Raw genomic sequence first — 11,666 nt, forward strand, 5'->3', positions numbered from 1 at the left:
TATATATTTTTTAAAGTCTGGTAAGTAAGATAATGAAAATATAAATATTTTTTTCATTAGGACATAATCTAGTTTTACTTCTTCAGATTTAATACATTTTATTTCCATTTCCCTTTAAATGTAATTTTTGTGTATTTGTTCCTGAAGCAAAGAATTATAGTATCTTTTCAGGAGCACATATTCCATAATTTGTGGTTAATTCTGTTAATTCTGGGCTTCATAGGATTCTCTGGGAAGGGCCCACGCAACAAAAACCTCTCGGTGCTAGCAGTTGCTAAGTGTTTTGATCAGTTGAATGATAGTCAAGGACGTTTGGCACCTTGCAAACCAGGAATTTTAAATCAGGAGGCTTTTATGAAAGCATGCAAACCTCAGTTGCCCTTTGCATTGCAAGTAAAAAACCTAACCATTCAAAAATTGCCAATATTCATGTGCACAAAAGATAAAATAACAATCTCTCCCCCAAAAAGATGTCACTATGCTCCCAAAATTATGTTACAGCCTCTAAGGCTACATCTGTTCTAGGAGCTAAAGCAGACCAGGTTCTGTTCTCTGGCCCTAGGACAAATGTCACAGCCCAGCATGAGTCCATACGGGTAAATTCCCACCCCCCAAAAAACAAGGTGGCCATCAGGCTGCCCCACATGTGCCCCACATGGTGGGGAGCAGAGCCTGTGCCCCCGCTGTGCTGTGCCCTGCCACGCACACAGCTGACACAGGACAGCGTGGGGCCAAATCCCACACACCCACCTGATGCAAATCCCCGAACCTGTTTTGGATGTGCTGCCCTGTGTTTCCCTTGGTAGCATGGAGAGAGGAGGAGCAGCGCTAGGAAACATCTCATTTGCTTACCCCCTGTTATTGTTACTTTGCTGGTTTTCATTAAAAAGTCCGGAGAGGTTCAGAGGACACAGCGGAAAGCCCCGGTTTGGGTTTACTCCCGAACACCACGAACACGCGGGTGCTCCCCAGAACATCAGCTTCTTTTAGCTTTTCTCCCCCAGCTCTCTAAAAGTCCCACAAGTGTCATTGCCACCGTTTCCTCATACCGATGCAGCCCCTGCCAATGCAGGCTGTGAGCCCCTGCCTGCTTGTCCCTGCCACGTGCCTGCTCCCAGGAACAGCCAGCTCCTGCCCCAAACCGCTCCAGACCCCTTACCCTGGGACCTTCCAGAGAAGGAGGAGGCACAGCCCTACCTGAATGCAGCCCCAGGCTGGCAGGCAGGAGCTGGCTGGCATCCCTGCATGGAGCTAGAGCGCCGGCAAAGCTGCTCGGTGGGCTTAAATCCTGCCTTCCACTACGAGGCCCTGAATCCCTCTTCTCATCACAGGCAGCACGAGAAAGAAAAAAAAAAAAAAGAAAAAAAAAAAAAAAAGGTGGAATGCTCAAACGGCACTTCCTAACAATATCGAAAAGAGAGATTGTTGCTAATGAAGGGCCTGCCGATCGCTCACAAGTTGGGAAATGTCAGAGCAGAAGTTCTCCAAGAAATAATCCCCCTCCACGTTCCCCCCACCCCAAATAAAGCAGGGTCGCCAGCCGGCTCGCTAGCTGCAAGCCCAGGCGAGCCGCCACCTCCTCCCGCCCCCCGAGAAGCCCCCCAGGTCCAATTCTGCACGGATGCTAACTTTGTGCCCTTCTTCCACCCTACAGGGGGCCAATCCCACCCCCGGCATCCCCAGCGGGGACAAAGCCGGGCACGGCGCATCTCCCCCTCTCCTCTCCTCCTGTTCCAAGCGGGATATAAATTAAAAAAAAAAAATAAAAAATCAAAACCCCTTTTTCCCCGAAATGACTAAGCACCAAAACGCTCCGCACCCGCGCAAGGAGGCGAGGGGGGTGGGGGGACACTCACCTGCCCCGGCCCCTCGGTAGGGGCAGCAGCTCCTCCGCACGGGCTCCGCCGCCGCCGCCCCTTGGCTGCCTCCAGCGCCGCCCCGCTCCGCTCCGCGCCGCCCCGCCGGAGCGCCGGGGGGAGCCGCGCAGCTCCCCGCACCCGCGGAGCCTCCTCCCGCAGCCGCCGGGGACGGAGAGGGCCGGGGGATATCGCCGGTGCTTGGTCGCCGCCGCCGGGTTCCTCCTCCCCGGGGATGAAGACTCCGGTGGGGAGCCCCGCGGAGCGGGTGGTCCCCGGGGATCCGCGCCCGCGGTAGTAACAAGGATCCCAGCGCCGGGACCGCTATGGAGAGGGTGCTCAACGCCAGTTGTTTCGCTGCTGCCACCGCCATGCACGATGCTGGCAACCGGAGTGCATCGCCCGCCGGTGCGGATGGCGGCAGGACGCAGCTCTCCGTCTTCAGCGTGTTGGTCCTCACCCTCCTGGCCATGCTGGTGGTGGCCACTTTCCTCTGGAACGGGTTGGTGCTGGCCACCATCCTGCGGGTGCGCACGTTTCACCGGGTGCCCCACAACCTGGTGGCCTCCATGGCCATCTCCGACGTGATGGTGGCGGCCCTCGTCATGCCCCTGAGCCTGGTGCACGAGTTGTCCGGGCGGCGGTGGCGGCTGGGCCGCTCCTTGTGTCAGGTGTGGATCTCCTTCGACGTCCTGTGCTGCACCGCCAGCATCTGGAACGTCACGGCCATCGCCCTGGACCGCTACTGGTCCATCACTCGCCACCTGGAGTACACGCTGCGCACCCGGCGCCGCATCTCCAACATCATGATTGCCCTCACCTGGGTGCTCTCCGCCTTCATCTCCTTGGCCCCGCTGCTCTTCGGCTGGGGAGAGACTTATTCGGAGGACAGCGAGGAGTGCCAGGTCAGCCAGGAGCCCTCCTACACCATCTTCTCCACATTTGGCGCCTTCTACCTGCCCCTGTGCGTGGTGCTTTTTGTGTACTGGAAGATCTACAAGGCAGCCAAGTTTCGCATCGGGTCCAGGAAGAACAACTCCATCACCCCCGTTACACCCGGAGCCTTGGAGGTAGGTCACCGTGCTTGCCTTTTGCTTTGGGGAACTTCTGGGAGCAGCTGAGCTGCCGAGACCCTGCAGCAGTGGGGAAAACTTACACCTCAAGTTGGCAAGCAAACAGCATCCCTCCAAAGCCCTGTGAAGCCTGAAGGCTTTCAAGGGAAAGTTGACTTCAGAGTTTGCAAGCCCAGGCTTCTGACTCCCACATTCCCAGCTGGGAGCATGCAAGGAGTGGCCAAAGCAACTTTGGGCCAGACGGAGAGCCTTGGCTGCACATGGGTGTGCGGCAACCCACAGAGGTCCCCCTACAAAATGAGGGATTGGTGCTCACGAGTGAGAGCAAGGGGTCACCATTCTCCCCTTGGCAAGGTGTGCAGGGGTGTGAGTGGGTGGGATCCCATCAAAACTGAGGAAGATAACCTGGAGAGCAGCTGTGGGGTTGGGGAGATTGTGGATCTACCTACAAAGAAGACACATGCAAAGCACCCTTGCAAATCCTGCCTGGGTTGTGCCAGTTCATCCCAAGCACGGTCACTGTGCACCGTCAAGATTTCTTGGGGGAAAGAAGGAAATCTGTTTTAATTGTCTTGCCTCTCCTGTTAAGGACTCTTAAACTCCATGCATTCAGAGTAAGAAAGGGGACTTGTGTGCATGGTGTGTGGGTGTGCGCTGTTTTACTGATCTGATCCTAAAGGGGAGAGAAACCTTTGTGTGATGCTGCACGTATTTCACCTGGGCCTTTGTTTTTGGGTCTGTGTTGCCCAGAAGAGGGTCACACCGTGACGTAGATGGCCCGCGTTGCCCCGGGAGTTCTGGCTGTCGCTCGCACAGTCTGGTTGCCTACCCGCTGTGTGGGATCGGCTGCCCGAGGCACATATGGCTCAACTTGTGTTTGTGTTTGGCAGGTGAAGGAAGCCGCCCAGCAGCCACAGATGGTCTTCACTGTCCGGCATGCCACTGTTACGTTCCAGACGGACGGAGACACATGGAGAGAGCAGAAGGAAAGGAAAGCTGCCCTCATGGTGGGCATCCTTATCGGGGTCTTCGTGCTCTGCTGGATCCCCTTCTTCATCACGGAGCTCATCAACCCGCTCTGCTCCTGCGACATCCCGCCCATTTGGAAGAGTATTTTTCTATGGCTAGGCTATTCGAATTCCTTTTTTAATCCGCTCATCTACACTGCTTTCAACAAAAACTACAACAATGCCTTCAGGAACCTGTTCTTTAGACAGCACTGAGCGAGAGAAAGCTTTCCCGCTGCCCCAGGGGGCTGTTCTCAGCTCTCGGTGAAACCAACCAAACTCCAGGGAGTTGAAAGCCACAGATACTGAGGTGATGCTAAAGACGCATCCCCACGGGTCGTACGTCCTTGTTCCTACACAGACTCTATCCCAGCTTCTAAGGCAGTTGCTATTTTTCTTGAAGCAGCATGTGAGGGTTTCTCTGGCCAGCAGTGAAGCATTCTTCCTCTGGTGCCCCACCGCTCCCTTGCCTTCACAGGGATGTTTTTGGGACTGTGTGGTGGCAGTAATAATGCACAGCAGCCTTCTGGCAAAAGGTCACATCTGAAACTCTGGTTTCAGCTCCTGCCTGGTCTCTCGGAGCATTAATCAGCTTTGTCCCACGTGCATAGCTGGGACCGCTTAATGTCAGGAGGTTTCGGGATTATGTGTGAAGCTCGATGTTTATGGCTCGGTCGAACAGACTGTTTGTCTTGTCTTTCACTGGTGGAGATTGTTACGTATCTATATTTGCTGAATAAAGGTCCTCAGCAAGGGTTAAAAGCAGACTCCCAAGTACTTTCTCACATGCTTTATCAACAACAGATTGTGCTATTTGCTATTGGATTCCAAGTAGCAAAGCTTTTTTTTTCTTTTTTTCTTTCTTTCTTTCTGTGTTTGTTTGTTTTTGCTTTGTTTTGTTTTGTTAATATATTTATTGTGAAGGCTTAATGCATGGTATACACTTGAATGAGAAAGAATGCCTGGGAAATCCACCTCTCATTCTCTGACTGCTACTTGTGAGCATCTGTCTCAGACCTTTACTTCCCAAAACACCATGTGTTCCTGGCCTATAAATGTTAAACTTTGTGTCTGTGTTTGCCATTCTAAACCACAGATGTATTTTGAGCGGCTGTGGGGCAGGTTTCCTGTCTTTGCAGGGGATGTAAGGAGCGTATTCCAGATTTTGTGTCAATACAGATCTGCATTTGGCTACTTATGGGTGTGATTCAGGTCTTCCTGAAGTCAAAGCAAGGACCCCACTTAATTTCCTCGAGCACTGGACTGCAGAAAAGGGGCAATTAATGATGGGCAGTGTTTCATTCTGGAAGCAAAACCAATCCATAGATGTGCTCCACCATGAGGACCAGACTTAAGCAATTCTTCTTTACCCCATCCCACCTCTTCCTCCCCCATAAAGCTTCTGTCCTGCCTGGTGGCTATTGCTCTGTGTCCTCTCTGCCTTTCCGTGTTGCCAACATAATTACGGTTGTTGACATTTCACTCCTAGAAATATGCACTTTATACAGTGCCAGGGGAAGGCTGACAGGCCTCCAGATAAAGAAAAGCATTAGTTTTAACTATCACCTCTTAGGGGGCAGCCTCTGAAATCAGATTGGAACTGAAATGGTGAAGAAAAAGACAAGATGGGAATCAGAATGACATGATTTCATGTCTGATACCTCAAGAAGAAGAGATAAAAGGGAAACATGTCTATAAATCATGGGAAAGCTCCCTTGTGGCAGATAGGATTAGTTCCTATCCTTAGTGGATCATGAGACATCAGAAGTTGAAATTGTCACTGGTCCTTTAAATCAGTCAAATATCTGGTAGAGTTGGTAAAAAAAGACCTTTCTCTTTTGTAATCTTGAGACAGGTGAAAATGGAAGCAGAGCTCAAGGTGCTCTCAGGCCTTGCAGTTCTTTCAGGACCAGTTAGACAAACATCCATCAGGAGTGACACAGACGTAGCTGATCCTGCCTCCAGGCAAGAAGAGAGACGAGGAGGCCCCTGAGATCTTTTTCAACACTATTTTATAAAAGTCTGTTAGAAATATTAGGTAAAATCCTACCCTCACTGAAGGCAGTGGACAAATTCTCAGGGACTTCAAGTAAATCATCCAACAAGCTTTGTTGTGTAGAAGGATAGTTTTAATGTTAATTAATTCATGAAGATGGGTGGGATGGGAACGATCTTCTAATTCCCCTGAAACAGTCTCTGATCTGCACTAACAATGGACCAACCTCCCTACAACTGACAAAGAGTATTTAATTTCTTCATTACATTAAGTATTACCTCTGACATATCAAAAATTGTGATAAACTCTTGAGAAAATTTCTTTTAGTGGGGATATAAAGGTTGCATTGCTTTCTTTGGACAGCTCATCACCAACACAAAGTCGTATTTTTGGGGAACTTGACTGCTGTTGTGTGAAGGGTTGTTCAGCCAAAAGTGAGTTGGAAAAAAAAGGTTCCCTCTCCAGCCAGACCCTCAGCTCAGCTCTGTAGTAGAAGCTACATGACAGTTTTCAGCTAGGCCTGAAAGCAGAAAATGGGCTATTTATTTCATATGAACTACATGGCTCTGAAATACAACCCATGCACTTTTAAAAACTTTTAAGCATGCAAGACCTTCTTGTGGTCTGAAACAGAAGAAATAACTTTTGAGCTAGAGTTGGGTAAAAAATTCTCCCAATGTATGAAGATCAGCCAACTCTTCATCTATGCCATTGGTATTTTCCTTTTTTAATTGTTAGGCACCATGGCAAAAATTTCAACACAGAAGCATGGATTAATCATGACACTGGACTTTAGCCCAGGTTAACACACAATGCTATGTCTACACAACCCCATTTCAGGCCAGGCTGTGTCCCTTCCCATTTCTATTTGCTGTTGGATGAGTACTGCAGATTCTCGATGGTTCCTGCAGTTCTGTGTCATGCGGGATCCTTGAACAGGATGTAGAATAAACTGTATCTTAACTTAATATCCCGTGTAAGTAGACAAAACTCAAACTGAAACCAATGGGAAAGATGCCTGCTGTTGCTGTGGCTTGCTGTCTGGGTTGAGGCTCCCTCTCATTACAACCTGTGTTTATTCGTGCTATGCCTTAAGCAGTGACAGGGAGACGGGAGAGTATTGTAAAATGACACTAAATATTTCTAATTTGTCTATAGTCATGGATCGTCCAATATCCTGGCGCAAATTACATCCACATCTATTTGACAACCCACATCCCATACAATCCATACTGATCTTCTGCAAATAACAGCTTCCAGCTGGTCATAAGTTTTGTTCCTTTGATTCTGCACATAATTAGCAGCTCCATTACGGGCTGATTCCTACAGCTCTTGCTTGAGGCTTAAGACCAGTGGCTTTTCTTCTAAATATCACTCCTGCAATGTAATGTGATCACACAGGAAAAATATCAGTATTCCGGAGACTGTGCTGAAGATTTGCATCGAAACGTGCAGCTATGATCAGAGCATATGAAGGGGCATAAAGAAACCTTGACTTCTGATCCTGGCTCTGAGGCTTTTTACAAAGCCCTGCCTATTCAAACACATATGCCGAGTGGGCTCCCAGAGACCCAGATCATGTTTGAAGACATGCAGCCCCAGCTTCAAAGGATGTCTCTTGTACCTTCTTGTTTCCATTTATAAAACGGAGTCAGTGGTGTGAAGAGATCTACCTCACTGAGGCTTTGTGAGGCTTAATTAGTAAATGTTTATCGTGTACGGGGAAGGTGGAACACTCTGGTTTGAATGCTGAGCCGCATTATAAATTGGGCTCCTATTTAATTTCTCAGAAGAACATTATTACCCATTATTATTGAATTTCCTATGCAATTTAATGGCTATATATAATACTTCCAGAAAAGATTTAACTAACCTTCTTCCACTTACGATTAATTTATTTTCCTCTCAATGCTCTGACAGTTCAATGAACATCTGTATGGGAGCACGAAAGCTGGAGCAACCGCGGCGCGCGCTGCCTGCTGAATGTCTCCTCGCAACACTGAATGCATTTGGTCAAGGTTCAAGGAGCAGCAGCTCTCAAGGCGGTCTGCTACCCTCTTTCCTGTATTTTTTTAGGGAGAGGAAAAGGTCACAAAAAGCATGCCCTTGGATTAAATGACAGGCAGGCTGAACACCTTCCCCCTCCACCCCGTACTGCTGACCTTTCTTCTCGATGCAGGCAGGTCAAACGGTGACTCCAGGACGGCCAGAGGTGGGCCACACGTGCCTTCACCTTCCCTTAATTTACCCAGCTTTTTCCTGAAAATTTCCACTGATGTGGCCTTCAAGCTGTCAGTGGCAGCTGCAAGAGGTGGTTTCATGGAGGTAAAGTTGTGGGCAATTAAGGAAATTTCATCTGACAAAGGTAATTAATGGCTATTAGTTCCAGCGATCGCTGCGGTGAGGTACAACTGATGAAGTGTCAAGGTGATTTCTGTAAAGGAATGAATGATTTCGGCTGCTTTGTCCAGGAGGGGCACAGCACCCTCATTCACTTGGATCCCTCCCTGCACCCACAAATGGGGACAGCAGCAGACAAAGGGAACATGGTGAGGGTGTCATTAGTGCCCCATGGGGGAGCAGTGGGGTAAAACGCCTCTATCAAAATCTGCATCCCTGGCTGAATGTCACCAAGCCGCCAGCTCCTTTGGCTTTAAAAGAGGTGGGCAAAAAGCTCTTTAAATCACCGTTATTTTCCGTATCACCTGAGATGAGTTGCAGAAGGCTGGACGAGAGCTGAAGTTGTGCTATTTTGAAAGGGCAAACTGAGGGAACTGAGTACCCATAAGGCTGATGCTGTTGCTGATTTACAGCTTGAAACCGATCCTTGGCAAAAATGTGGAACAGCTGATAAAGGACTCAATGAATAAAAAACTACAGGAAATAAATATAATTAAAATAAATCTTGTTGATGTCTGCCTTTGATTGCAGCACACGGTTCATTGCGGATGGTGGTACAAAGCATTCATTGCTGGGTAACGAATCTGGCTCGATGGCACGACACTGCTATGAAAAAGTGAAGGAGAAATCAATGTGGGCTTCAAACTGCCCGATATTTGCTAATGATTCTTGGACTGGAAAAGGTGTAAATGCAGCCAGTGGAGTCACTCACAAGGAGAAATGAGGGTGCAAGCCAGTGAGGGGCACTTTAGCACAGCGTGATGGAAGAGGTGGCACTGTCCCTTTGGACGGGGCCGTGGCAGGTTTGCATCAGGAGCTGGGCACGTGGGACAATTCGGCACGGTGGCAACAAATGGGAGCTTATTGCCTGTGCAGGGGCTGTGTCCAAGCATGGAATTTAAGCTGGTCACTGGAGGAGAGGCTGCAGTTCGGATTCGTTGCGTTTTGCTGTTTCTCCTCCTCCGTGCACGCAGCCGAGCAGCGAGCCTGAGCCTTGCAGCTCTCTCCGCAGTGTAATTTCTCATGCTGGGCAAGTCAAATACTTTCCCTAATCAGCCGGAAAAGCAAGACAGGTGGGGCCTTTCTCCAGACCCCCTGGGCACTGCTGATGTTCCTCAGCCTAACCAGCATCTTCATCAGTGGGAGCAACACCTCCTGCAATGCCGAGCGCCCGCTGGGGCTGGCATCATGCAGGGCTGGGTGCAGCTCCCAGGGCTTTGCACCCTGGAGCAGGCTCCGTCCCATCACTGCAACAAAAATGGGAAGGGGGGAAATGAGAGATATTCCCTCACCGTGGGCTTCTGCTGAGCCATTTCTGACAAACTGGTCCCAAATCCTGCATCCAGCAGCGCTCCCTGGGAAAGCAAACCTGGCCAGGCTGCCGCTGCGGTGGGGCTGCTCATCTGTGTGGGAATGCAAAAGGAAGGAGAAAAAAAAATCTTCCCTGCTCTCCACAACCCTAATTTGCAGGAAGAAAAATCCCCAGCCCCAACACTCTGTTGGAGGTGAAACGTTTGCTGCATCACTGGGGCATCCACCCTGCCCAGTTCCATCCCCTTCCCATGCTGCTGGCTGCAGAAGGTGGAAATCCCTGAGTGATTCAAGGCTGTCTGCAGCTGGCCACATCCCCAGGTTTGTGCAAGCGCTGGCCTGCAATGCTGCATTTTTCATCATTCCTGCAGCAACCTGAGGTCAGCGCGTCTTCCTTGGGCCCCGAATCGTGCTTATGCCTCAGGCTGCTGGCACGGAAGAGGGCACTGTCTAAAAACCAGCATCTCCCCTTGCCAGACTGCCCCTGCTCTCTGGGATCGGGGTGCCAAACCGGCAGCTGGGGTGCACGAAACCAGAGGCTTCTGCTTGCCTGAGCCACTGGGACCCAGTGCCTGAACCAGACGGCTGCTGCCAGGCAGCGTGCGTCCCCGCTGAGGTTGGCATGCAGGGAAAGAGGCAAAAAGATGTCACAGGAGGACAGGGGCTGCAGATGATGTGTCAGCTGTGCAGCATCAGGAGTCATGTGAAAACGGCATGTTTTTAAACCTCTCGTGTCCCCAAATAATTGTGAATGTGGGGAAGGGAAGGGAAGGGAAGGGAAGGGAAGGGAAGGGAAGGGAAGGGAAGGGAAGGGAAGGGAAGGGAAGGGAAGGGAAGGGAAGGGAAGGGAAGGGAAGGGAAGGGAAGGGAAGGGAAGGGAAGGGAAGGGAAGGGAAGGGAAGGGAAGGGAAGGGAAGGGAAGGGAAGGGAAGGGAAGGGAAGGGAAGGGAAGGGAAGGGAAGGGAAGGGAAGGGACGCTGATGGTCCCTGCGTTTTGCAGCCTAATCACAGACCTGCCTTCGAGGGTGGGGAGAACAATTCTGATGCAGAGCCAAACCCAGATCTTCCAGCGAGCACCAGAGCATATGGAGCCTCTCACACAGCACGAGGGAGGTGCAGGCCCGTGATGTTTTTCTCTCCTCAGCTGCTCGCCCGGTGCCAAGGTTTGCAGGTGCGTTAAGGCAGGATGCCCCCGCCGCGCGTCTCGGACCTTCCAGGCACACATCACGGTGCCAGGGTGAATATTAAACAGACAGGGGGAGAGCAGCAGATGCGAAGTGCAAGGCAGCGCTGGCACCAGGGGTTACTCAATACCTGGAATTTGAACGCAAAAAAAAAAAAAAGCCTGCAAGTCCGCAGAATAAAATAATTAAGGTTTTCTGAAGGTTTTTACAAGGAGGCAGGTGGATGCCAATGCAGCATGCAGTTTTGCAGCACAGACCTCAGCCTTACAGGGATTTCAGAGCACATTACCCTGGCTAAAGCTACTTTATGTGATGCTAATAGCTGCCAACCAAATGAAAGTTAGGGCTGTTTTGTAGTAAAATAAGCGTTTAAGGCACCCAGACAAGACTATAAGCAGCATAAACCCTTTAAATTCCTTCAGAGATCCCAGCAGCTGTCAGTATTTGAATGTAGAACACGGCAAATAACTCCTGAACAAAATCTGTTTGACAGCAGATCCACTGCTGCTCCTCAGATAGGCTCCTGCACGTTGTGGCTGTCACTTTTATTTCCACCTGTCTCCAAGACAGCAGTTACCCACCTGTAGTGAGCGCGCTTTTTTTCCAGGAAAAGAGTGAAATGTCTCAGCCCTGTCCAACACTGCTGTAGCGCTTGAATCCTCTCAGGACACCCGTCCTCACAGAGGGGCTCACACCCAGCTGTGTGACTGTTTTGGGTTTACGTGGCAAGGGTTTGGTATCGGGGGCTGCAGGGGTGGTCTCTGTGAGCAGAGCCCAGCAGCTGCCCCATGGCAGAGCAGAGCCAGCTCCAGCCAGCTCCAAAGGGACCCGCTGCTGGC

General features: G+C 50.4%; 1 protein-coding gene across 1 annotated transcript; it reads left to right on the forward strand.

The window, feature by feature from the left end:
- The first annotated feature begins 1,865 nt into the window (after window positions 1–1,865).
- On the forward strand, window positions 1,866–7,060 carry HTR5A (5-hydroxytryptamine receptor 5A). The gene is made up of 2 exons (XM_068673433.1): window positions 1,866–2,926; window positions 3,820–7,060. Exons 1-2 carry the CDS (start codon window positions 2,183–2,185, stop codon window positions 4,150–4,152), a joined length of 1,077 nt encoding a protein of 358 aa, XP_068529534.1. The 5' UTR covers window positions 1,866–2,182; the 3' UTR covers window positions 4,153–7,060.
- Window positions 7,061–11,666: the final 4,606 nt, after the last annotated feature.

This window comes from Anas acuta, chromosome 2, assembly GCF_963932015.1.
Source record: "Anas acuta chromosome 2, bAnaAcu1.1, whole genome shotgun sequence".
Classification (NCBI taxonomy): domain Eukaryota; kingdom Metazoa; phylum Chordata; class Aves; order Anseriformes; family Anatidae; genus Anas; species Anas acuta.